This window comes from Cryptomeria japonica, chromosome 6, assembly GCF_030272615.1.
Source record: "Cryptomeria japonica chromosome 6, Sugi_1.0, whole genome shotgun sequence".
Classification (NCBI taxonomy): domain Eukaryota; kingdom Viridiplantae; phylum Streptophyta; class Pinopsida; order Cupressales; family Cupressaceae; genus Cryptomeria; species Cryptomeria japonica.
In genome coordinates, this window is record NC_081410.1 from 92,842,444 (window position 1) to 92,870,181 (window position 27,738).

Below are 27,738 nucleotides of genomic sequence, written 5' to 3' on the forward strand. Positions count from 1 at the left end.
AAGATAAAGCAGTCATAGTCTCATTATGCAGGCTAATATTCAAAAACGAATATCTGGTTAACCTAGAAATGGCTATTAAATGTGTGGATGATAAGCTATATATACCTTATCCGGAAGATTACACCAAAGTTGCAGAAGCCATAGACAAGGAAGAGGCTCTCAATATAGAGTTTAAGAGGCCTATTCTCAAAGCAAAGATCAGAAACTATGCCGCCAAAGGCAAACAAAGATAACAAGGAGCATTGCATTCCTCAAACAATGGCTTGGTGTGGTAGAAGAGCCAAAAGGTGAATGATGGGTAAGTTATATGGTAGAGGAGGGTTGGACCCCATTCCAGGCTGATAATCCCAATGATATGGAGGCTGAGGAAACACAGGCTTCTAGCATGGAAGCCGTAGATGATAAGGAGGAATAATAAGCTTTCATAACATAGTTTTGTTTGAAGTTACTAATATAACTAATCTAATACACAAGGATGTAGATTCTACAGTTAGTACAAGGCACATATAGAATTGTTTATGAAAGCACTTTGATATAAGGGTGGCTTAGAAATGTATGACTATGTTATAGCATAGATAGCGAAGGGTAAGATACTCACTTGATGACATTTTCAAAACATATAGATATGCTAAATAAGTGAAGTTTAGAATCCGGATGTTTCTTTGAGTCAGGCATGTACTAAAATGCAGTAACAGGAAATACTCTAGTAACTCTTGCATATTGGTTTAATTCAGCATTTACATTTAGACATCTATAAGACCGGAATTCCATGGTAAGATCATGAATTATAGGATAGATGGGTTGTGCTATTATCAATCTTTTGTTGACCAGTGTTTATACCTCTATTATTATTGTAGCCTGGGTAATCTTTCATAGTATAGCCAACAATTTCTAATCCTGACTTAATATAAAAGAAACCTAGGCTATAATAACAACAGTGGAAAGTATACATAGATAATACTAGTTCTTCTTTTTGTAGGAAAATTAATGAAGTGATTTGCAAAAAGATTGTCTTGAGAATCTGTTTTGCAGGAAAAGCAGAAGGCAAAAAAATGGCAAAAGAGCCAACAGTGTACAACGAAGTCTGGTAGAAGCAAAATAACTCATTGGAAATTATAGACACTACCTATGAGGGGCTTTTTGAACAGCTAGAATGAAGAATTTGTAAAAGATTATACATGACTCAATAAATGATATTAGCTATTGACTGGACCTATGGTACCGGGCAAGGCTGGAGGTTTTCTCCTCTCCGCTCTTTCCTATTGGCGCCCGCACTAAGTGGAGATTGCAATTCTATTTATTAATAAAATATAGCTTAGGCCTTTTACTAAGCTAAGAAAAAATAATAATAATGCTGCCCTAACACTAAATGAAAAGATGACTAGCATAACAAATACTTGAGTACATACTTAAAAAATGTGCTCGATAAATCCATAATCTCTCTTCCTCTGAAACTATGAAATCAGTCTTCTTCGAAGACTCCATTGATTTCAACATAGGGCAGATAGTCTCACTGTCGACGGTAGTGCCTTCAGGTTTCCATCCTGAACCTCCGATTCTAACAATCTCCTCAAAAACTTTAATGTAAGAAATAATAAATCAATTCGTGTTGAACGTCAAACCCGAAGCCTACATACATAATATTATTTTGCAATTCCCAAATTTACTTGAATTAATTGACTTTAATTAATCTTCCCCTAAATTCACTTTATTAATTATTAATATTACCCTTAATTCAACTTTTAGGTAATAATAACTAATTATTATTATATTCCCTTGTATTGAAATATTTTAACCTTGGAATTAAATAATATTTTATTTTCCAGTCTTGTCAAAAATGGGACATTACAAGAAGATTTTTAGTTCTTTGATACTGTTAATTTAACAAAATCTGAAATCAAACTTAGGCCTCCAAACTTAAGAGGCAAAATAAAATCGAGTTCTTGAATAGATCATTAACACAATCGATTGTCCTTAACCTTAAGAATTAGGGTAGGGAAATTAAAAAATTAAACTAACCAGACTGCAAGATAAAATACAATTAGCAAAAAACTAGGTTGAAGATCAAATTAATCATCTTGATCTACAAGATATCACTGACCACCTTCCTTGCACCTCCAAATACATACAGGAAACATAAAATGGAAATTAGTATTAGTTATGTTTGTGTATAAGGAAACTGACAATTAGTATAGATGATCATCAACAAAACCCTCATTAGTTGAGAAACCCTTCAAACTCCACCAGGAAAATTGCAGTTCTACAGGTTACTAATTTGAGATACCACCAATTAGTCTATAAAACTATTATCAAACCAGTATATCTCTAAGTGTCTGTGATGAGGAGGATGCAGGGGAGGAAAAAAAATCCTAGACTTTGGTGATCAAAAGGGACCAACAAGAGGACAGCCAATGAAAAATGAGTCATAGTAGCATCAATGGACCGAGTGGTGCAAATGCTAGACAACACAACAGCTAATTAAAAAGGAGTGGGGGCTGGCTTGCAATCAGCCATCCCAAATCTCTGAAGCAAATCAAGAGTATACTTCAGCTGAAAAATAGAAATACCTGTAGAAGACTCATGAACCTAAAGACCAAGGAAGTAATGCAAGAGACCAACGTTAGTCACATCAAAACTGTCCATCAAAATCCTTAATCACAGTAGGAGAATTCCCAATGAGAATCAAATCATCCAAATAAAGAACAAGAATGAGAAGATCCCCTCCATGTTTCTGAATGTAAATAGTAAGATCAAAGTGACATCTAGTGAATCTAGAAGCATGCAAAAACTATCCATCTTCTCATACCAATCCCTAAGGGCTTGTTTGAGACCATATAATGAACATCGAAGCCTATAAACTAGTGAAGAGTTTTGCACAAAGCCTAGTGGTTGCTCCATATAGATCTCCTCCTAAAGATCACCATGCAAGAAATCACTATTCGCATCCATTTGATACACTAACCAACCCTAAGATGCAACAATAGAGAGTACAAGACAAATGAAATCCATCTTAGCCATAGGAGAAAAGGTCTCGGCATAGTCAATGCCCTCAACCTGAGAAAACCCCTTAGCCACAAGACAAGCCTTGAAGTTGTCAATAGAACCATCAGCTACAAACTTGGTACGATACACCCACTTGCACCGAATCAACTTTCTTCCCTTAGGAAGAACAAGATCCCAAGTATAATTCTTCATCAAAGAAGAATACTCCTTGGCCATAGCACTATCCCACTCTAGAACACCTAAAGCATCTAAAAACTTCAGATGATCAATAGAAACTACATGACTCAAAAGAATGATACCTAAAGTCTGGGAACAATTGCAACGAGTCTTTGACAACCTTTTTGCACAAAAGAGCTACAGATATTGTGAAGGTAACTTCAAAACATTGAATTTAAATTGAACTGACTATTTCTTTTTTAATTTAAGTCTTTCATTATAAATTTGTAACTTTGATCCTTTTGTATTTGAAAATTGTAGGCATCAAAGCCCCTAGTTAGAGTTCTCCTTTTAATAAATGGGGATCAAACCCCAATGGGGTATATTTATGAGGCCATGTATAGGGCCAAAGAATCTATTAGAAATTATTATAAGGGAAGCAGTCTCAAATTTGAGCCCAGATGGGAGAATATTAATAGGAGGTGGAACAATCAACTCCACCAACCCATCCATGCAACAAGGTACTTCTTTGACCCCTATTTTTTTATTCACATACCTTCTCATATCCTAATGGAGAGATTATGGAAGGCCTCATGACATGCATTAAGAATATGACACCCCAGGTTGAGATGAGAGACATCATTATCAAAATTCCTCCACATTGTGGGTTGTTTTATCGGGCAGGGTGGCGATGCTTGAGAGATAGCCAAATGTGATGTACACGCAAAAAGGGTACTCGCATCAATGGTGTGCAAACTGGGAATGTCTCAAGGATATCGAAAGATAATATGCATTAATGAAAGGAGTTATCGTGTTAAGATAGCAAAGATTGATCTTGGTTATTGAGCGTAGAGGAGTGACTGTTTGGCAAGATAGTGCAGGAGTGTTGGTAGTGCAGGTTTAGTGTTTTTTGTCCAGTTATGGAGCAGAACTTTTCTCTTAAGGCGACGTGCCCTATGGTGGCCTTTTGGGGTGCCATCTTTGATGAGCGTCTTTCAAACGTCTTCAGGTTTGAGGACCGGGATTTTCTCAACGGAGTGAAGATTATTCTTGGTGATGAATACATGTGAATTCAAATAGTGCACTAATGTTGATATAGCATCCATGTTTACTGCGTGGGCCTTTGAGTTGCTAGGGGTGGATCATGTTCACTAGTTGGTCTCGAATAGTGTGAAGGAAGAATGGAGGGGTGACTTGGCGGGCTTCATACGGATGGCGAGGGATGGGGAAGGCTTTGTTTGTCCGAATGGTGTTTGGCTGCATTCATGTGAATTTCAACCCCCTTTACGTCCTTTTCATTTATGGAGTGTGGACTATAGTAAAGAAGTTCGCAAGGCTTTGACCCAAATCGGTATGCAAGGAGTGCAGGACTACATCAGGGCGTGGGAAAATGCTGAAATCCATTTGGAGCTGGAAAAATGGAGCACCTCACTGGGAAGGAGACTGGGCGGGGACTCAAGCTTGGGTTCCTCTCCGAAGAAAAAACGCAGAAGGCCTCGAGGCTCCAAGAACATCACGGGTGGTAGGTCAATGTGGATTGGCTTCCCCCCAGAAGCCCATGTCGACGAGGAAGACCAGTGTGAGCGTGATATGGAAGGACGCAAGAAAGGCAAGAAGATTGTGGTGGTTAATACGTCAAAATAGTTTCTGTTCTATTGGTTTTTGTTTTGAGCTTTTAGACAGTTTTTGGATGTAATTATCAGGCTATATGTGCTTCTGTGTAGCAAGTGTTTTGGTGGTCTACGTTTTACCGTATGAAGTTTGTAATCGACTGTTTTTTTTGAAATATCAATATAAGAACCATTTACCAATCGAAAAAATAAATGTAATTCCCTGCTTTAAGAGTCGATTCAGTCAATGTCTTAAGAATCACTTCTTTTTCTCCATTAAGTCCCTGTTATTAAATTGATTGCCACATGTTTAAAACTAAGCAGACTTTTTCTATCATGAAGACATAAGGACGCTGACTATTGCATTGTCAATTAGTCATCATAGTCTGAAACAGATTGCTTGCCATCTGTAGATTACTGTCTTTCTCTTAAGCATATAAATCACTCACTTTTGCCTTTTTTGGTGTTTGCTGTCTAAAATGCATTGATCAAAATATCCTTAATTGTTATTCATAGAATAGTGTGCCTGGACCTCTTTACGTGTGTGATTATTATATATACTTTATGATCATCTTCTTCATTTCTCCATGATTCCATATAATTGGATAAACTCATATCTGCTATATATTTTCACCAAATAATTTAACTTTCACTCAGTCCAATTTCTTTGACAGTAATGATAATAACCTCATTCAATTGTTTTTACGCCAATGACAATTTTTGTTTTGATCTTTGACATCAATGACAACATTTCCAACAATATGTATGCATATGTATAGGCATACATATGCATATGATATGCATACATATCCATACATTTACTAATCTCAGTATAGAAGACAAAAAACATATGCCCCAAATTTGTCAAAAAGAGATGTTTTTAGGGCTCAGTTAATATTTCAAATGCATATCAACCAAGCTATGTACATGGCCGATGTCCGTTAATATTTAGTGGCCTTATTGGTTATTTTCAAAATTATTTATGTTTTATACATCATTACATACATATACCTGTGTGTGTGGGTGGGTGGGTGTGTGTATGTGTCTGTACAAATCACACATAAAACAAAATATAAAACTGAATTATACATACCAACCAAGCTATGTACATGGCCGATGCTAGACATAAAATGGTGGTCACATTATTAAATGGCCACACACTCCTAACATTAAAGCAACAAATGTGTGTGGGTCCATATGGATAAACACTTATAATTAGATGTTATTTAATTTTATAATTGGTTATTTTTCAAAATTATTTATGTTGAATACATACATAGATACATACATATACTTGTGTGTGTGTGTGTGTGTGTGTGTTTGTGTGTAGAAATCAGACATTAAACAAAATACAAAACTGATTTCATTGAAGTCACCATAGAAATCAGACAATAAATTGCGGATGCAAGTATGAAATGACAGATTGTTTCTCACATATATTCAAAATTGAAAATCACATTCCACAAATTAATGCATTTTTTAGGGGGAATGTGCATGGTTGTTTTCATTACAAATTCTTCCTTTTTTTCACTGAAAATCCTCTGCAATTTTCAGAGCTTATGAATGCATATTCATGATTATTGTATATATCATGGTCTTTTCATCAATTGATAAATATATATATGCACATTGCATACGCATATGCAATATGTATATTCATATGCATAAGCAATATGTATATGCATACACATATACATATATATGGATAGGTATGAATTTTTGTAAGGATCCAATTGCATGCAATATTATAAGAATGATTTAATGTCAGAACGTTACACCCCCCGGTTATTACAATTTTTTTCCCAGGCATGCGAGAGCGTTGAGAGCTGAACCAAGTACATGATCAACCCATTCCATGTAATTGTGTTTTTTAACACACCATTTTTTGGGGAAATTTTGCTCATTAGGCTTTAATAGTTTTCTATTATTTGATTTTATTTTGCTCCTTAATTTGTTCTTTTAATATGTTAGTATGATACATGTATGCATGAATGTGTTTTGGCAGGCTTTAAGGACTTCTCCGAAATTTTCAGAAGACAACAGGCCTTTACAACAGGTAAAGTCTTTACAGCTTTACTTTGGCAATGACCTAGTAGGCATGTGTTTATTTTTATATGTTTTTATGTTTTATGTTTATGTATTTATGTATACATGTATGTATGTTTGTATTTGTTTATGTATTGTATGTATCTATTTATGTAAATCTATTTATGTTCTTTCTCTTCTTTACTCAATACTACAAATGTATGCATTTATATCAATATGTATGGATATTATAAGCATACATGTGCATACATTAGTATACATGTGATTGTTTGTTCTATTCTTTATTGAAATACTACAAATGCAATTTTCTCTATTTATGGTTACTATTTAGATATCTTCTTTACTAAATATTACAAAGGCGATTTTCTTTGTTTATGATTGTAATAGAGGGAATTTGCCACCTCAAGGATGATGCATCCTTGAAGACAAATTGTCCTTCCAATTACCTCTGCAAACTGACGCTGAGATGAGCCAAGGGATAAAATAACAAACTAGGGCAATTGCCCACAATCCGGGACTCACGGACGGATGTGTCAAGCCTCTGTCTTGAGGACTAGCGTGTGGAGCTGGGACACCAGCGCGGCGCGTTGTTGTTCTATACGGACGAAGTAGAGAGCAAGTACGGGAAGTTCTGAATACATGGATAATATAACGAAACACAAAAAACGAATGAACTAAGCTAAAGGTTGCGAGATGCGAACTGACTAAAATAAAACAGAAGGGAGGGAGAAGGATGAAAACACTCACAATCAGTCCACGATTGAAGCCTCCCGTTGAATGATGATTCTCTCACTTCCGTGAACCTACACACAAGCAAGAAAGGAAAATGTTGGGGTTCTGTTTTGGAGCCTGCCTAAGTGTTGTGACCATTTCACACATCGCCCCATTAAAATGGGGACCCCCTCTTTTTGCTCGGTTTTGCCTGTTTCTCTCTCTGCTTTTAGGGTTTTGAGTAGGTGAGTCAGTCGTCTGGACCAGGGTTAAGCCTTAGGGTTTCTGTTTCGATGATTTTAAGCCAGAGTCCAGTCCAATTTTGAGAGATTATTGAGCTTCCTCTCGTAGGATGCAATTTTGAAATAAGGTGAATCTGTCAGGAGGTCAAAAGAGTTTGTCTAGGTTCAGTCAGTTTTTTGGATGCAAGTCTAAATTTTGCCTAAGTGTTGATGATGGAATTGTGAATTTTGTCCGGGTGATTTTTTGGCCAAATTTTGGAAATTTTGATAATTGATCCCAGGCATTGGAAATGGCCTAATTTTGCCTTGTGAAGTGACTGAAGTCTTAAAATCTTGGTATTTTGGCCTATGGAAGCAAGATCGCTCCTGTCCCTCAGCCAGGAACCAGGGCGAAAATGATATTTTATGCATCCTGGTTATTAATTTGTTTCATTTGTCTTGTGCAGGGTCGCCAGGAGATGCGGTCGAACGTAAATTGAAAGCTTTGAGGATTTTGAGATTCGAAAATGGCAAATTTTTGGAGTTTTAGGCCAAATCGCTCCTGTCCTTCAGTCAAGGACCAGGGCGAAATGACTCACTTAGACCATTTTGACCTCATTTTGATCAAATTGAAGCGTCAAGGACATAATGGAAGGTGAAATCAACATGATAGAGCGCCAGGATTGAGTCGTTTGCAATAAGAAGTTGAACTTTTGCCCTCAAGGACAAAAATCGCTCCTGTCCCTCACTGAAGGACCGGAGCTTGTTTCTCAAAATTTCACTGTCCTTGCAGGATCAAGACGATTTTTGGATTGGAAGATATAAAGGAGGGCATGTTCTGTCCATTGAATATAATTTGAAGAAATTTGCAAACAAGGAAATGTGCCAGGAACAAAAATCGCTCCTGTCCCTCACTGAAGGACCGAAGCTTGAAATCCAAAATTGCCTTGTCCTTGAAAGATTTGAATGATTTCGCGATTTGAGAAGAACAAAGGAAGTACATCTTATCAGTTGAATATAACTTGAAAGTACCATAATGAGGAAAATTGGCCCTAGAAGCAAAATCGCTCCTGTCCCTCTGCCAGGGACCAGGGCGAATTTTAGTGATAGCTCCTGTCCCTCTCCCAGGGACTAGAGCGATTTTCCTTATAAAACAAGTTTTGGGCAAAGATCAAGTGAGTGTTAAGTTTGAGGCAAGCAAAGGAGGCGTAACGAACCCATTGAAGATAATTTGAAGATTGTAAAACGCCAAGTGAAGCCCATATTGTCCTAGGCGCTCCTGTCCCTCTCCAAGGGACCAGAGCGATTTCTTCCTTAGACAAATTTCTCACCAAGTTGAAGCAAATTCCATGTCAAAGATGAGTGAAGGGGAGCATAGCGGATCCATTGAAGATAGTTTTAAACGTTGGCAAAGAATGATTGAGCCTATAAATGCAAAATCGCTCCTGTCCCTCTCCCAGGGACCAGGGCGAAATCTTGGTTATTTAGCCTTCCCTTCCGATTTTTGATGAATCAAGGCCAAGGTACAAGGGGGCGATGATGTTTGGAACGCTTCGAAGAAGAACAAAGTTGCAAGGACCGCGAAAAGTGATAGAAATGGTCAGGTTCGCTCCTGTCCCTCTCCCAGGGACCAGAGCGAAATAGTCAAATATGCTTAAACTTTGAAGGCCACTTTCGTTTCATACGTTCAAGAAGGAATAAAGGACATCATTTTACGCCTTGAAGACAATTTGATATCAATATGATGGAGGATTTACGCCATAGACTAAAGTTCGCTCCTGTCCTTCAGTCAAGGACCAGGGCGATATTCACTAGACTGGTCATTTCTTTCAAAAACCACGTCAAGGCGAGGTCGCACAAGGTCGAAAATGTTTTTGAGAAGATGATAAGCAAGGAACCAAACATCAAAAGGTGACCAACTTGAGCAAAGAGGCAAGTTCGCTCCTGTCCTTCAGTCAAGGACCAGGGCGATATTCATAAAATCAATCATTTTCTTCCAAAGATCACATCAAAGCAAAGTTACACAAGGTTGAAAATGTCATTTGAAAGGTGATGAACAAGGAGTTAAGGTTAAAAGATGACAAATTTGAGCTAGAATGTCAAGTTCGCTCCTGTCCCTCACCAAGGGACCAGGGCGATATTCACTTGAATATCAAATTTGCCTTGTAAAGGACAAGTAAAGTACGCGTGGAATGAAAGGATAAAATTGTTACTTGCCTTGTGATGCAAATTGGTGATTAAAGAGGCGAAGACCAAGGAGTAAATACAAAGTTCGCTCCTGTCCCTCACCAAGGGACCAAGGCGATAATGATCTTAAGAGGCATTCATCTACAAAATTGAATAGATCAAGCTCGAGATTCCCAATGTAGATGCCAGTTTCAACGTGGAGGAAGTGATTTTGAACATAAAAGGCGAGAAATTCAAGAGCAAAATGCTAGATCGCTCCTGTCCCTCTCCCAGGGACCAGAGCGATGTGGTTTGTACCCCTTACATCTCCCATGTTTTGGCGCTAACATCATTTTCAAATTATTTCAAATGCTAAATTTCGATAAAATGGGCATTTAATAGGTGCGCCCAAGACATTTAATTAATTAATTTTGTCTTTTAAATCGAAACTATTAAATACGAAGGCATTAAATTAATTAATTATTATTTTAAATAAATAAATTGGGGCGCTTGGGTTTTATTTTCCATATTTTAAAAAAGTCGGCCTTGATTTTTATTTAAAATTTGTTTTTATTTTGCCTTATTTCCAAAAGTCGGCCTAGAGGTAATTAAGGAGGTAAGCGCTTATATAAAGGGGGTGTGATATGGCATTTTAAAACATCATTCAATCATCCTTTGCATGCGATTTGGAGAAGACAATTACAAGGTGCGAATTTCATCAAGGAGAGGTGCGAAATTTCCATTCAAAGGGGAGTGCGAACTTGGTTTGTGTTCAAGTGGAGTGAATTTGCCATCAAGACGTTGAAGACCCCACAAGTTGGCGAAGTTAACAAGGAAGGCGCCTTTGCTAGAGGAGGATCGCATTGATACTTCAAATTTCGATTTTTTGCCTAGGCGATTTCCTTATTTTGCATTTTTAGAGTTAGCTCTCAAGTGAGGTATGGCGAAGTCTTCCCTTGTCTTGAATTTTGAATATTGATCTTAAATTTTGAATTTTGAAATTTTGAAATTTCCAGTAGCTCAATCGTATTTAGGAAATGATAACTCAAAGACTTATCATGAAGTTTCCTAAATTCAATCTTTAATCTAATCTATATTTTTACATTGCAAAATCTATTTCTCATTATGAAATGTTGTGTAGGTGTCCCTATGGCGACCCCGAAGGCGGGAGCATCCACCAGTCGTCCAGCTCTCATGAAGGAAGATCAAAAGAACGAAGAATTGGAGACCAAGATCGTGTCGAAGTGGAGCAACATTGGAGATACCAACTTGGGCAACTTCAGTACGAAGAAGTTTCGAGAGGTCCCTTACATTGGCAAGCCATCACCTGTCGCCAGGAGGATAATTGAAAGTGGCATCATTAAGGCAGCCGGCTTCCCTCCAGCAATCCAGTGCCATGAGTTGATGATCGAGTGTGCTCGCCATTATGATCCACAGTCCAGATCGATAGTGTCCAAGGAAGGAGACACTTTTGCTTATCTTTCAGAGGAGGCTATAAGTGAAGCTCTTCACTTGCCAGAACATAAAGATATGATTTATAAAAGCTTAGAAGGAGCCAGGTCCATGTACGAAGATGATCCAGACACTTGCCTAAGCATCATCAATAAGAACTGGTTACTCAAGAGTCATCCTCGCCTGAGCAAGATTCCGAACACACCACATAGGATTGACTTCCAGGAGGAGTACAGAGATTTGATAACACTGCTCAACCGAGTCACAGGAGCCCCTCAAGCCTTCTATTTCGAGAAGTGGATGTTCTACTTCATCCAAGTGATAGTTCAGGGAAAAGGAACAATTCATTGGGCTAGAATGATTAGCCATTGCTTGGACGTACAGTTAAGGAGACTGAAGGCTACCAAGTCTTTCCACATGAGTTCATACGTCATATATGCCTTGATCAGGAGCTTTGAGTACGCAAGACTACCTCACAGGGGAGTGATTGGAAGAGGGCCTGGGGAAGTCAGAGTTTGTGATTCCTATGTTCACTTGCATCGTCCGCCAGGAAGTAACTACAAGTTAGTCAATGATACATTCACGATGAACATCACCAGGACATTGCAAGGCGGGATTCACAACCGGCTATCTCAAGATGCACAAGAGCTTGTAAAGAGGTACGGTGCATGGTTTATCCAATTTCCGAAATTTACTTATATTAGAGTTCATGGATGTCCTTCACCTCCCTATATGTTGCCAAGATATCCGACAGACAGAATTGTGTTACTTGAAGTGACTAGACAGTTGGCCGCTTATGTGAAGGCATTCAGACACAGACATGGAAATGGAGTTCCTGTACCTATCATATTAGGCAATTCAGTTGAGGATGTCCCAACGCTCTAGCAATGGATGATGCAGAGAAGGAGTTAGCTTTGTATTCTTTTTCATTCTTTGCCTTGAGAGAGAGCTTTGATCCATACGGGCATATAGAGGAGACGGTCGGAAGAAAATATAAGCATGAGTTTCAGATAGAAGACTTTGTGATGAATCTCTCAGATGATCTTGAAGTGAAAAGGAAAATGCATTCCAGATTACCTTTAGACTTCATCAGAAAATGCAAAATTTACAGAGTGGCCGACCAAGCTCAGGACAGTGGCAGACATCTCCAATCATCTTATGATCGAGAAAGCAAATCAGTGAGGCTAGATTGGAATGAACCCGAGGTTGTGGATCTAGATGCTTTGATGGCTCCAGTCTTGTCTTGTACTCGCAGATGGGTTGATGTGCAGCATCAGAAGTTGAGAGAGCAAGGCATATCTATGACTTTCACTTTGGAAGAGAAACCAGTTGAAGGAGGAGCAAGTGTAAGTGAGGGTAATCCTAATCCCAGAAATGCAAGCGAAGGCAACCTTCGAAGTGTAAGTGAGGGCAATCCCCATCCAAGAGGCTCGAAGAGAAAGGAGAGACCTGAGAAAAGAGAATCTTCCAAGAAGAAGCAAGAGGCCAACCGAGATCGTTCATCCGGCACATCTTCTCGACCTGAGAAGAGGACACTTGAGATAGAGGAGTCTATGGAATCAATGGTACAGAACGATAAAGAAGGACAGGCACCTCGGAGGTCACCAAGTGGGTCTCTCCAAGCTAATGAGCTACATGAAGATAAGGAAGAAAACGAAGTAACATCTCCTCTCAGAGAAGAAGAAAAATTGCCTAATGAGATACAGGTTAGAGAAACAAGATCTGCCATTCCAGATTGGTTAAAAGAGAGACTAACAAGGGTGATTGTGATCGAGGACGAAGATAATGTGATTGATTTAGAGAGCCTTGTTGGAAATTCTCAAGAAATGACAGAAAAGAGGAAGGCTACTAAGATGTCCAGGATGATCAGAGATGAGACAGAATCCAGGAAATTACAGATAGCTACACCAGCAGTGGACAAGTATGAAGGTGAGATCCTCGCAGAGGAATATGATGTAGAGACATTTGAGCTTGGTCCACTCACAGCCAAGCAGACGTTGGAGGATGCCACTGATTCATTTGAGGCACTTAAGGACAAGCTTAGAGAAGAAATGGAAAAGAATAGGAAGCTTGAGCGAGAGGTCAGTGCTTGGAGAGGCTACTTTAGCCATCTCAATCAGCCTTTGAGGCGTCAGGATCCAGCAGTATCTCCTGCGCAGGCACTTCCCCTCGAATCAGTTGGCGAGGCAGAGAGAGTCAGGAGTTTGGTTCAGCTTATGAGCTCATGGATTGACAAATCCCATACAGTTGCTATTGAATTTGCAACAAGGATGATGCAGACCATTCACCGAGCTATTCAGGTTCTTGAGGTCATCCACAACTTGATGATAACTGTAGCTGCTTTTGCTCATACTAAAGATATTATCATTCCTGTCTTGCAAGTAATCAGACAAACATCAAGGAAGGTCCTAGTGCAAGAAAAGATAATGGATGGAGGACCTCATAGTTTACTTCAGTGGTCGACTTTACTCCAGATGAAGGAAGTTCTCTTCGAGGACATCAGTACTAGATGCAATCATGTTGAGGAGGTTATCCACCCGATCCAGGACAGAGTGTTTGAGGTACTACGTACTATTCTTGGCAGGAGGATCGAAGTTGAGACAGATGTGGATTTGCAAGAATTAGAGGATAGAGTCAAGGTCATCTTTTGCAAAGATGAGAATGTTATTACAAATGAGCAACGAGATCAAATGTTTGCCACCATGCTCCTAATTGAGAAGACCAAGGAACTTGAACCTGAGTGGGACGCTGCTCTTCTCAAGGCTTTCGATCAGGTCATCTACTTAGAAGAACGAATGAAGAATCTTCCCGAGATTCCAATTGCTGAGATCGAAGGAATCGTGTCTAGATTCATTGCATATGCTAAGAAGGAGCATTGGAAAGGGAATAAGATTCTAGATGAGAGGTTGTTATAGATGATGTGGCACCTTAATTGTCATTGGTCTATGTCTCCTAGATTTTCGTGCCAAATTTAATATTTGGCTATGCATTTAATATTGTTCAGTAAAAAGGGGGCTATTTGTAATAAACCCTAATTAGGGTTTAGGTGTCATAATCTTGGCCATTGATCTTCTTTTTGATCTCGACCGTTCATTGTAATTGAGGATGCTATATATACCCTCATTTCTTTTCATTTTAAAACTAGAGAAAATTAGAGATTAAGGAGAAATTAGAGAATTAGAGAGATATTAGAGATTAGCAATTTGATTTGTAGCAAGATTGAGCTTTGAGGAAGGAATTTCAAACAATTGTTGTTCATGATGGCTTTGAGATCAATAGAATATTGAAGTTATGGTGTTTTATTGCAATTCTTACGGTTATCTTCATGGTTGTTCACTTTCTTGAATCATTCTCAATCAAAGTAGTATTTTAGTTTGAAGGATAAAGTGTTGGACTTGATCGTCGGTGAGATTCACTCTCCAAACCACTAGCTTCTTGCTGATTGTAGGAACGCCTTGCGTGGTCCACTGGATAAATTTGAATCACTTAAACCTTCAATCATTATTGTATCTTGGATATGTGCCTTTGTGGTAGTGTCTATGATCCTTGATGAATTGAAAAATCATTTGTTACCTTAGAAGATCGCATCAATTTCAATTGAGTTGTTATTTTATGACAATATTGAAGTTGGTAGAATCTTGCCAAGTCTCGTCCACATTGAGTCATTCTTAGGGTTAGATTAGACTAGATCTCTTGCAAGCCCTACTCTTTTGATCTTTTTTGGAATTCATTAGTATTAGGAAATCTTGTTCCTGCACTTCAGAAACGTAAGGCCCCTTGATGACACAGCAATCACAACGACCACTGGTGCTTATCCACACGTAGAGACCCTACTTAAAAGAACATTGAAGTCACCCTAACTGATCCTTCTTGTGATATCTTCAGCAGTTAGAGATTTTATTCAAGAGAGGATAAGGTACCCTTGGGTATTTTATTCTGTGTATGATTGTGTACAAAATACACGTCAACACTAAGTCAGACCCCCATTTTGGTGTTTCCACCTCCACGGACAACGCAAGAAGCCACGGGAATAATAATATGATAAAAATAATTGAAAGGATGCAACAAAAGATTGATAAAAAGTATTGGAAAATGGAAGAAAGAGATTAAAGAAACTCCCCTTTTACGAACAATTGTTGGACATGTTGGTGTAGTGTGCTTGAGATGCTGCAACAATGTTGGTGTTGATGGATGTTGTCCAAAGTGGTCTCCAAGAGCTTAACTTGCAAGAAGATTGCCAAACTTGCCAAAGAATCTCCCCAAATGTCTTTGAAATTGATAGATAAAGGCTCTAGAAGGAAATTGGACGTCGGTGGGTGCATACAGAGGCGTTACAATTCCTTTCGAGCGCGGGTGTAACGCTCAAACAGCCACCTGCGGACTATCGGATTCACAGGACGCTAGCGCGTCATGCGGACGTCTCCGCGCTGCACATGCGTCCCCGAAGTTGACAGGTTGGTAGAATTGGTAATGCTTCGGCCAGAGCTGACATGGATGGTCTGACTGGACAAAAGGACATGATGGCGGATCCTGACCTCCGATGACATGGAGGAAAAGCGTCGTTTGTCACATTAATTACAAACGATAATATTTTTGATATTACAATGATAACTGTTTATATATCCTCTTTACTGAATACTACAAATGTACGCATATATATCCATATGTATGGATATTATATGCATACATATGTACGCATATACATATGCATATGTCTATGAATATGCATATGCATATATATGATTGTTTGTTTTATTCTTTACTGAAATACTACAAATGCAATTTTCTCTATTTATGATTACTGTTTATATATCTTGTTTACTAAATACTACAAATGTACGCATATATATCCATACGTATGGATATTATATGCATATACGTATGTATACATATATGTGAATGTATGCATATAAACTAAGAAAAAAATAAAAAATATAGGACACCTTCAACATAGACAATAAACTGAGAATCGTCAATAAACACATTAAGTCCAATATAAAAATCATGAAATATAAGTTCAATATATAACCATAGCAACATCATGAAATTTTATAGTCATGATAGATAGCACAAATCAACATTTGGCGTATCAAAAGTGAGGTCCGAAATATTACAACATCAATAGATTTCACAAAATCAATAGATGCCCAAAATATGCTGCAACATCGATCGAAATGCAAAATTCATTAGACTTAATCAACTATCCATACGGGTAGGAAAAGCAGGTGTCACGTAGCCATGGACAGCATTGTCCAGTCCAATTGCAGGTGCAATTTGTGGCATAGGAGGACCTTGAATGCAACTGTCTATACGACCAAGCAGTGCCCGATTTGCCTCTGAATTCAATTGCAAGTGGTCTGAGCTATCTAGCGCAAGCCCAACTTGCATATTACTGATAGCTACAAAGGTCGGGGACAATAGGTTCATCATATCAATCACAACAGGGTATTGGAGGGGTAGAGGATCCTCACTTGTACACATGTCTTATTTTCTCTGCTTGTTTTGCTTTCTTTTCAGCTGCCTTTCCTTCTCGATCAACCTTGGCCTGTTGTTGCTTGCTTGCGCTCTCCTCTTTCCTAATAAACTTTTCCCTGTCTTCTTGCTCTTTACTTGCCGGTTTCTCCACATGCATTTCTTCCCTTTGTAGCTAATCTACTTCACATTCTACCTTCCTCTCCCTCATTTGTTGTTTTTTACGCTCTTGCAATTCTTCATTTCTCTTCCTTTGTACCTCTTCTTCATTGAGCATTTTGATATACTCATCGGATGTCAATATTTGGGACTGCCTACTAAGGCGAAGCACTCCTGTCCAACCTCCCTGCAATGTTCAATTCACCCACTGCACTGGAAGTCTCAATAATTGGGTGGTTGATCTTTTCAATTCTGCCCATCATATTGGGTACATGACATAAAGTCAACTTCTTCAACAATAACGTTGTTCTCATTTTAATCGCCACCATCGCCACCATTCTAATGGTCCCAATCTACTCCATTTGTGAAGTAATGGGTTACTTCAGCAAGTCAATTTGTGGTAGGGTTGGCATGGAAAGGGACACTTCCCCACTCATGTGATTTGTTTGCAGCCCAATATTTTTGACTGCTTCCTCAAGCCATTCTGGTTGGCTAGCTTGTGTTGGCAAAGCTTAGACCATAAGTGCTATCAAGTTTCCACAATCTATGCTAATGTTCAATAATTTTTTCTGGATTTGATTGTGTATGCCAATTTTTATCATCAACGTTTCGAATCACACTCTCTGATTCATCATCAAGATGAACAAGAATACCAAGGAGATGGAAGATTCACAGAGTGTGATTCGAAACGTTGATGATAAAAATTGGCATACACAATCAAATCCAGAAGAAATTATTGAACATAGGCGTAGACCATCTGATGTACCTTTCATACCCTCATTATAGCCTGCTTGCACATCAGGTATGCCTGGTTAGCTGGTTTGTGGTGGCAAACTGTCACCTTAAGTTATAGTCTATGTACCGGTAGTGGAAGCATTGTATCTTCGAACAAATGTATCAATCCCATCCTCTTTGCATCCAAAAAACCACAATCACACCTCTGTTGCAATGTGCTTTGGTTGATCCCCCATCATGACTACAACAGCCTCTGTTGCAGCAATGACATCAGCCTCTGTTCCAGCAGCGACAACATCCTCTTGAACATCAAAGGCCTCGCTTGGCCTCATATCCCTTTCAAGAGCACACTGATTTAGTGGCCAAATTCCTATCCTACGGAAGCCACTTATGATGTTACATGGTGTCATAGTCTAGCTGCAAGCTTTGCTCCCAAGAGTTGCTAACTCTTCACGTCCTATTTCAACGTGCGAGTTGTTTGCCAACAACACGGTCCTTTGTTGTTTGAAGTAATTCTTGAAAAGTGAGAAAACAGTCACATCAAGTAGTTGTAGCTTTTGGTTGGTATGAGCAAACAGTGTTAGCAAGTCAATTCCTAAATTCCTTGCCTCTTCAATTGTCTTGAGGGCCACGTGGCTGCCATGACCGTCAAAGATAAGAAGGGCCATATTAATTGGTGAAACCCCTCCAGGGATTCAAGCTGCAAAATATTGTAACCAGATAAGAAATACCTCCTTTGTCATCCAAGCATGTTCTTGGACTGCCATGCATGCCCCTCGCTCACAATTTTTCAATGTAGTTTCACATGTGCCTCTTAGATTTGAACAAGTAAAAGCCAAGAATACTTGCCCCACATGCACTAACAGATGCGAAAATTGTTATCCACTCTCTACTCTTTGATATGAGTTGTGGTACACATCTCTACCCCAATTTGGCAATCACTCTCATGCCACAGTTTCTACTAGCTTGCACACCAGTCTCATGGCAATTCCAAATTCTGCTTGAACCATAGTGGTGCAAGTTGTAAAGTTTCTCGAGGTTATCATAAAATGATGCCACAGTTGAAGATCATAGCATGATTTCTCTATCAATGTCCACTCCTTCGATTGTTTTGATTGTCAAATCAGGGTGCCTTTGTCAAAAACCTGCCCACCATGATCTCCCGCACATCACATTGTGAAGGGATTGGCTCTATTTCCAACAATTTGGACAACAATAGATTGAAATTGGTTGATCTACAATCCATGGCCAATTTCAGCCATTCCCTTGCACCTTAAATCTTGGTCTCAAGTATGAGAAAGTTGATCTTAATCTACACGGATTCACAGATTCAGATTGGGTTGGAAGTGTGAATGACAGGAAAAGCACCTATGGGTGTTGCTTCAGTTTGCGATCAGCCATGATATCTTGGATCAGCAAAAAGCAGTCTTCTGTAGCGCAAAGTTCCACCAAGGCCGAATACATTGCAGCCTCCATGGCTGCTCGAGAAGCAGTGTGGCTTAGAAAGTTACTTGTGGGATTGTTTGGTGATCCTATGAAGCCTACTATTATCCATTGCGACAATCAAAGCTGCATAAAACTTTCAGTGAATCCAATGTTCCATGATAGATCCAAGCATATTGAGATTCCATACCATTACGTGCGAGATATGGTAGACAAAAATGTGATCCAATTGGAGTATGTGAATACAGGAGACCAGACTGCAGATATTCTGACCAAACCCCTTTCCAAAGTGAAGGTTGATCACTTCAGAAAGGGTTTGGGTATGATAGAAAGGTAATCTATTTTGTGACCTATACTTGCATATCAATAAGATGTTTAATGTGTAAACTTCTTTATCGTGTTAGGACTTCTATGGGTGTAACCCCCTGTGTTCATATTCAAGAAGTGACGACTTCTCAAATATTGTACACTTGTATGGGAACATCATAAGGTGACGATCTTATGATGTTCAAACCAGTTATCGTGATAGGATCTCTGGTATGTCATGGATGTGCCATGATTGTGTTGTGATATTACATTTGAAATAGAATGCTAGTGCACTTATCACAACTTGGATATGTTGAAAATTTAATTATTTTCATATGATTATCCTTAGTATTGCGTGTGTAGGCAATACTGATATCACGTGCTTAGGTGATATCATGTCATTACAAATTGACTAACCTCTTGTATCACATGTTTAGGTGATACTTCATAATTGAATGGTATAATCCTATGTAGAGTAAGATTATGAAACCTCATAAGGAATCCGGACCATTATAAGAAATGAGATGATAGATATGGTAACTTTATCTTCCCTAGCTAAGAGGGAGTTTTGATTCAAGTAGCATCGATCAGATAAAACCATATACCTATCTGTTTACATCAAATGAAGAAAGACGGTAATGCAGATATATATTTCATATGAATGATTCATATATCGAACCTCTTCATTATCGAATTACAATTAATACATGTCCAAACATTATCAGGTTATATTAGAATTGACCCGATAGCATCGATCAGATAAAACCATATACCTATCTGTTTACATCAAATGAAGAAAGACGGTAATGCAGATATATATTTCATATGAATGATTCATATATCGAACCTCTTCATTATCGAATTACAATTAATACATGTCCAAACATTATCGGGTTATATTAGAATTGACCCGAATTAGTTATCAAGCTTGTTTGCTTTGATACCGATTCATTATCGGGTGTGTTTCTATCGATCTGTTATCATTTACAATGGCACCGATTAGTTATCGTAGACACCGAATGAATCGGTTGTCATTTGTAAGAGTCACGACCAAGTGACATCTTGGTCGGACATGTCTAAAAGACATGTCCGATCAAGGTGCCACTTGATCGTGACTACCTTACTATATATACATCATTCAAGAGAAAGAGGATGACATTGAAATCAATACATATTCATCCTCCATACGTGCAGCAAAAGAAAGACAACAATATTATTGTCATGGTCATAATACCTAAATATTAAATACACCATCTTGCATATAACTTGTTCATTAAATTGGAAATTGCAATAACATTTACAGTATGTATATGCATTAATTTTTATGTATATATGTATATATATGCATTATTATGTATGTATGTATGTATGTATGTATATGCATTATGTATTAAATGTGAAATACCATTTGAATGAAACCCTCCATGCCATACAGATCATCATTTGACAGTAAAATGAAATGTATATATGTTTGTGATACATTGTTATATATATATATATATATATATATATATATATATATATATATTTTGTGATATACTGTTATAATTGAAATGAAACCCTCAACGACATAACAGTAATCTCATTAAATTTCATGATTGCAAATGAGGGGTTTCGAATAAAATCAAACATTAATCTATCCTTTTAGCATTCTATGTAATGATTTATGCATTATAAAGTAAGAGAGATCACTGAAATGATACCCTCAATGCCATTAACAGAAATGTTGAAAATACAAAACAAAATGCAGGTACGAAGGAGAACAAATCCATCATTGAACATCAAATTATGTGTGTATTTATGTATATGCATTAGGTGAGTATGTATGTATATGCATTATTATGTATGTATGTATATGCATTAATTTTAATGTATATATGTATATATATGCATTACTATGTATGTATGTATATGCATTATGTATTAAATGAAAAATACCATTTGAATGAAACCCTCCATGCCATATAGATCATCATTTGACAGTGAAATGAAATGTATATATATATATATTCATTATTATAAAATAGGGACAGAACAATAGCAAGATATGCAAAAGTTAAACATTTACCTGTGATATGATTAAAAAATGGATATTGTTGGTGTTGATAAAATGTAAGATGTAGATGAAACAAATCTAACTCACGTGTGATTATAAAATGAGTGATGTTATTGTTGATATGTTTCGATTCTAAGAATTACAACAAAAATTTTGACTACAAATAGTATATCATTTTAAGAAAACATGAATTAGCATCTAGATACCAACTTGAATAACCAGAAATAAGCCCTGAATATTGCAGAAGATATTCATTTAAAACAAAGAAGAATTCATAATGAACATGTCTTTGGAAATTCCCTCTTATTCTTTGATTTGTGGTAGTTGAATTTGAAATTTGAATATAAGTAGGAAAAAGTCAAACATTTCATACTGCATCTGCTATTAATGTCTGATTTCTACAGTGGCTTCATGAATTAAGTTTTACATTCTGTTTTATGTCTGATTTATATGATGGCTTCAATGAATTCATTTCTTAATTTCATTTTATGATTTTTTTGGTCTATTGGGGAGCCCTACACCAGTTATTGCAAATACAGGTACCAATAGTGGATAGGGAAAAGAGATGATGAGGTGAAAGGAAGTCTGGGAGAAAGTGCAGTCTAAATTCCTAAAAATCTGATATTTGTTTTATATTGTATCATATTATGTACCAATAGTGGTGTACATGTAAATGTAAATTCAATGTATTTTGACTTTTGAGACACTTGTTTTGAGTGGCAATTGTAAATATAATTTTTTTTTATAAATAAAAGAGTTCCCTATTTTGTGCAACTTGTCTTGTATGGGAATAATAAATGTACCAATACTAGATTTTTTTTTTTCAGATTATTTTTGTCAATTACACATTATGTAGTGAACATGTATTGGTGTACAAGATAATATTTTTTGGCTTATTTAAAATGATGTAATGACTAGGACATTTCTTTTTCTCGGGGGTCAAGTTGACAAAAACCTATCCACTATTGGTACTATGTCCACTACTCGTGCTCTTCCCTTGGTTGTAGACTCTAAATCAAGGCATTAATCCAAGCCTCGTTTGAAGAATTCCAGGGCAAATTAAGTTTAGTCCTGACTCCTAATAGGGAACATTACATCTGTCAACCATCATGATTCCGCATGAGAATGCAATTTGTACTCTATTTGCATTCAAATCAATCAAATTTAATAGAAAACACTTTTGTACTCATTTATGGATTCATTGGATACAACTTGTCATTGAATTTTGCAAAAAAAAATTTAAGCAATTTTTTAAGTCGCTGATTTTTTGCTGAGTTATTTCTAAGTCGAGTTTTTGGGGTTTGGCGAGTTTGTGTCGAGTACAAGTTTTCCAACTATGCCAATACATATGCCCTTACACCCAGATCTATACCCAATATATTTGGTTCCCCTTTATTTTTTGGTCTTGGATCAACCATCTCTATTGCAAGGATTGGATATTAAGCATCGGCCTATGAATCTAAAAGAGATGCTACAAGGACCAACTGACACCATTCCAACCTATGCATCTATCCATGTTACTATAACTGCCTCTAAAGAATCTATTGGTTATGGTGCCAATCATACCTTCTCCTTTGTCGTTGCTAGTTCAAGGTCATCAACTACATCTATTGAAGGATTAAATCCTTTGGTTGGTGTTGCCTTTGTCACTACTTATGCTAGTGATGCTACTAGTATATATGCTCCTCAATCTAGATCTACTATGGCACCAATATATAGTGGATGGAGCATCTAGATCATCATAAACATCTAACTCAACAAGTTCTAGGTTGACAACAAGGTCAAGCTCAAGGTCAACAACTAGAACTACTACTAGTGTTAGGTTAGAAACAGATGCTAGTGCTGGGTCAAAAACCATTGCTAATTATATTGTTGGATCAATGGGTTCTTTAACATGTGCTTGAACTAGCTTAGCTACTTGATCAACAAAATAGACAATAAAATGTGGCTGCAATAGCACCTACGAATGATGGACCAAATGTACTATCAACTATAGAACCAACCGCTTAACTAATGAAATAACCTACTGTATATGGTCAAAACGGAATGATAAAACTATTGTAAAACCAACCAAGATCCAACCACATAAAAACCCTACTTCTACAATAAAGAATCCACCATTTACCAATGAAGAACCTAAAACATGCAAATCATCAAAAACATGAAAGATTATACCATTCACATACTTAGTAGGGTTTGATCTCCATTGTTTCCTATCTTCATTGATCTTGCTTGATATGGTTGCTCTCAAATTTTATGTGTGCATAAGAGCTCAACAAAAAACAGATTGTGGTTGAGTAGATACTTGATTGCTTGATCGCCTGATTGCATAAAAGTCTTAGGGTTGTGAAAGGATAAAGGAATCCTTTTATATAGAAGACACCTTAGAAAACTAAGGGATAGGCTTAAGATGTGAGAGGATAAATAGTCGGCTAGGATTAAAAAGTAGGTTGGAAAAAGGATTAAATATTATAAAGGTGGTAAGATAAAATCAAGATATAAATGACAAGTGTTATGGAGGGAAAAAGCTAATAAATGAATAAACCAAAATCTATATAATTAATAGAAGGCTTAGGATAAAATAATTAAATAAATAAAATATTTATTTAATTAAGCTAGGACAATTTTAGGTGTCTACACCTACTAGATCTACTACTGAATATGATGTCAATGATGCTAATAGTTATGGTAGTGGTGCTTCTCAACCAAACCAACTTGGTTATCTAAGCAAAAGGGAAGCAACAACTAACAAATTCACTAGTTACGATATGGGGTCCTAATCTAGGTGTGAATCTTGATCTATATCTACTACCTTTACTTTTGGTGCTTAAACAAATGCATTTGTTATTGGTATTGCTTAGTACCAAACACAAGTTTTGACTCTTACTCTAACTATGCATTGTGCTCTCAATCAATTGAATAAACTACTCATTTTAGACCTACTTCTTTAACAACATATGTATATTCAAAATGCAGAAAGCTTGACTGACCCATTTATGGATTAAGGGCAGTAAAAATTCACTGATTAAACTAGTTCAAAGTGTGGTAGGCTGATTGCTCTCATCCACTTCACCCAATTCAACTAAGTAAACTCATTGAGCTAATCTGATTGCAAAAAAAAGGCTATCGAATCTATGGATGGGTGGGCAATATAGCTCTCTGGCACACCTCACTAAAACATGACTTGTACACACATCAATGCAATTCTTTCATTGTTGGCATTAACATTGACTTGCATGATAGCAAAGCAAATTGGTCACTTTGCACAGCATGGGCATATTATTGGGCATCCTCACCATCCCTAAGAAGAAGCCTGAAAACTAAACGTTCAATTTTGTACAGAATTTTATTAGATGAAACAAGTACTTTCCCTTACAGAAGCATCGACCATGGTTCGGTTGTTAAGCCACCTAAAAAATGCTCAAGATAAGGAGAAACACTACTGACCTGGTTTGGTTATTAAGGAAGAGCTAAGCAAAATAAAGAAAAGATAGATGAAACAAAACAACAAGTAGATAAAGAAAGGTTACATTAATATGTAAAAGTTTCCAAATACCAATAAGGAAATAAAAAAGTATGTCACGGAAAATTTCAAGATTACCATGTCGACAAAGAAAATTGATTAGAAGAAAGCTTACTATATCAAATGACTTAACCCCACATTGATGAAAAATCTTACATGGACACTAATATTAAGTGGAAAGCAAAAATGTTGATAGCCCAATCAAGGACTAGCTTGCATCATCTTAGGTGTGAAACCGACAAAGGTCAATACCTAAGGAAGAGTGGGAAATGGGAACATGCCTAGTTTGTAACATGGCTGTGGCGGAGACAAAATGCCACTGAAATATGAAGTACACAACCTGCAATGACATCCATATCAACTATGAAAACACCTTGAGAGTAGACAATCTAAACACCTTGTTTGAGGAGGCAAGGTTGGTCAAAGATGCAAACTTTTTCATAAAGATCTACTAAGAAGATCCATCATCAAAATAAGTTTACAAACCTTATAAGGTTTTGTTGCCCTTGTGTCTCGAGGCAAGACTTGCATGCTGCTCTTTTCTTGCTGCTCTTGGTCCCATATGCTGCATTGGTCTCATGGACATTATTAATTCTTTCATTTCATTTCAATCTAATACCCCTTGCAAGGAATATAGTGACAAATAAGAAATAAGTTACAATCCAATATTCCTTGTTAGAAATATGGTGACAACTAAGGAGTTACACACCAAAGCATATTAGCTAAAAGGCAAATGAGATGTAGGACAGTACAAATTAACAAATACTAAATACTAAAAATCCTAGCCAACTCACTTACGACAAACCTCCTTAAATGTAAAAATCCATAAATAAAACCACAAAAAAGATTGAGCAAAAATATTTATCAAAAAATAAATAATCTATCCTATGGCTCTAGGACTTAACAAATAGGACTTTAAAAAGGGAAAGATTTAAGTCTAATAGCATGCAACCATGTATCTACAATTCGCTACATACAAGTTAAGACCGAATGCAAAGACTCAACATGCAAGAAGAATACATATTAGTACATAGGCAGCAGACAAGAATCCAAGTAAGTGTGTAAGGAAAATTAAATGCTTAAATAAGAGTGAAAACTTTTATGCATCCAATAAGTACAAAGGGAAGAAAATTGACAAAGGAAACAGCAACGGCAAGTCAAAGAAGTTGATTATAAGTACCATGTGCCAAAACTCCTCCAAATAAAAGGAAAAGCCCAAAAAATCCTCAGAAATGAAATATTAACAGAGCTTGGAAAGTTTCTTCTACAGTTTACATGAACATCGTTTTGCAAAATTTAAACTTACGCATTGCTTTGAAAAACACAAGAACAACACAGGATTCAAGAATATCAATAGCATTGTTCTCAAGTGGAATATATAAGTACAATGACTCCAGCAGACGGTTTAAAGTAACAGTTTTGAGTTTTTTATGAGGCCGCATTAAATATCATTCTCACTAAATTAAGAATCTTCCAATGTAGAGGTTACTGAAACATAGTACATGGAGAAGTTGCATACTATGCGAGACCCAGACTCCACAGCCATCAATCTTATCCCAAATTAGACATGTTGTGTCTATCAGAGAAGCAAAATATTCAACACCAATGTCATAATTAAATTGTGGATGAACAATGATATCTATATAAGAAAAGTGCACATGAAAGTATCCGTTTTCTTTCCATCTTTTAACATCTTTTGGATCAATAAAGGGTAAATAAACTGGACGAATGCCTTGACCTTGGACTTGCAGGTTTATCTCAGTCTATCTTACAGCAGTAATTAACCTAGCTTTTATTCCCTTTTCAAGATAAAGATCAGTAATATGGACCTCAAGAAATTTAAAGTTTCCTTTCTCATCTACTGTAACATCTTTTTCTACAATTATATCATGCAAGGGTGCAATTCCAGACATGCTTGTATTTAAACTTACACATTGCTTTGAAAAACACAAAGAACAACACAGGATTCAAGAACATCAATAGCATTGTTCTCAAGTGGAATATATCAGTACAACGACTCCAGCAGACGGTTTAAAGTAACAGTTTTGAGTTTTTTATGAGGCCGCATTAAATATCATTCTCACTAAATTAAGAATCTTCCGATGTAGAGGTTATTGAAACATAGTAAATGGAGAAGTTGCATACTATGCAAGACCCATACTCCATACCCATCAATCTTGGATTTCATTGATTGCCAAAAAGAAATTTTATTACCATTTCTCAATGAAAAAACATATACAACCAATCACAATAAAATAGACAATCCATTCAAAATTACCCTCAGTGCATGAAGAAATATGTCTCCCAAAATTGATAGGCTTATCTAGCATAAAACCGTAAAATTGAGACATACCTGCAGCTTTCTTAAATGTAGCGACAAAATCCTCCAAAGCACCAAAGACCAGAGGCATGCAAAAATGCAACAATGCCCAAAGTTCAGAAAGATTATTTTGCACAGGGGTCCCTGTCATTAGCAATCGTCTTGGAATCATGTAACGCTCTTGAAGAGTAGTGTAGAGAACCTGCATTGCTAGAATAATGAAAAATGCTATCCAGCAAAAACTGAGGTAGCCGAAGCTTTCTCCATTATAGATAAATTCAGCAAATCATTCAAAGCAAAACTGAACTTGAAAAAATAAAATGGCCTCTACAACAAAAGAATAAAAAAACGAAAAAATA

General features: G+C 37.1%; 1 protein-coding gene across 4 annotated transcripts in view; it reads right to left on the reverse strand.

Moving 5' to 3' along the window:
• Positions 1-27,738, reverse strand: part of LOC131039686 (probable helicase CHR10) — a 153,993-nt gene that overhangs the window by 102,417 nt on the left and 23,838 nt on the right. For all 4 annotated transcript variants that reach the window (XM_057972481.2, XM_057972480.2, XM_057972483.2 and 1 more), the window contains one exon: positions 27,413-27,581. In XM_057972481.2, coding sequence (XP_057828464.2) covers positions 27,413-27,581 — 169 coding nt within the window. The remainder of the gene's footprint in view (positions 1-27,412; positions 27,582-27,738) is intronic.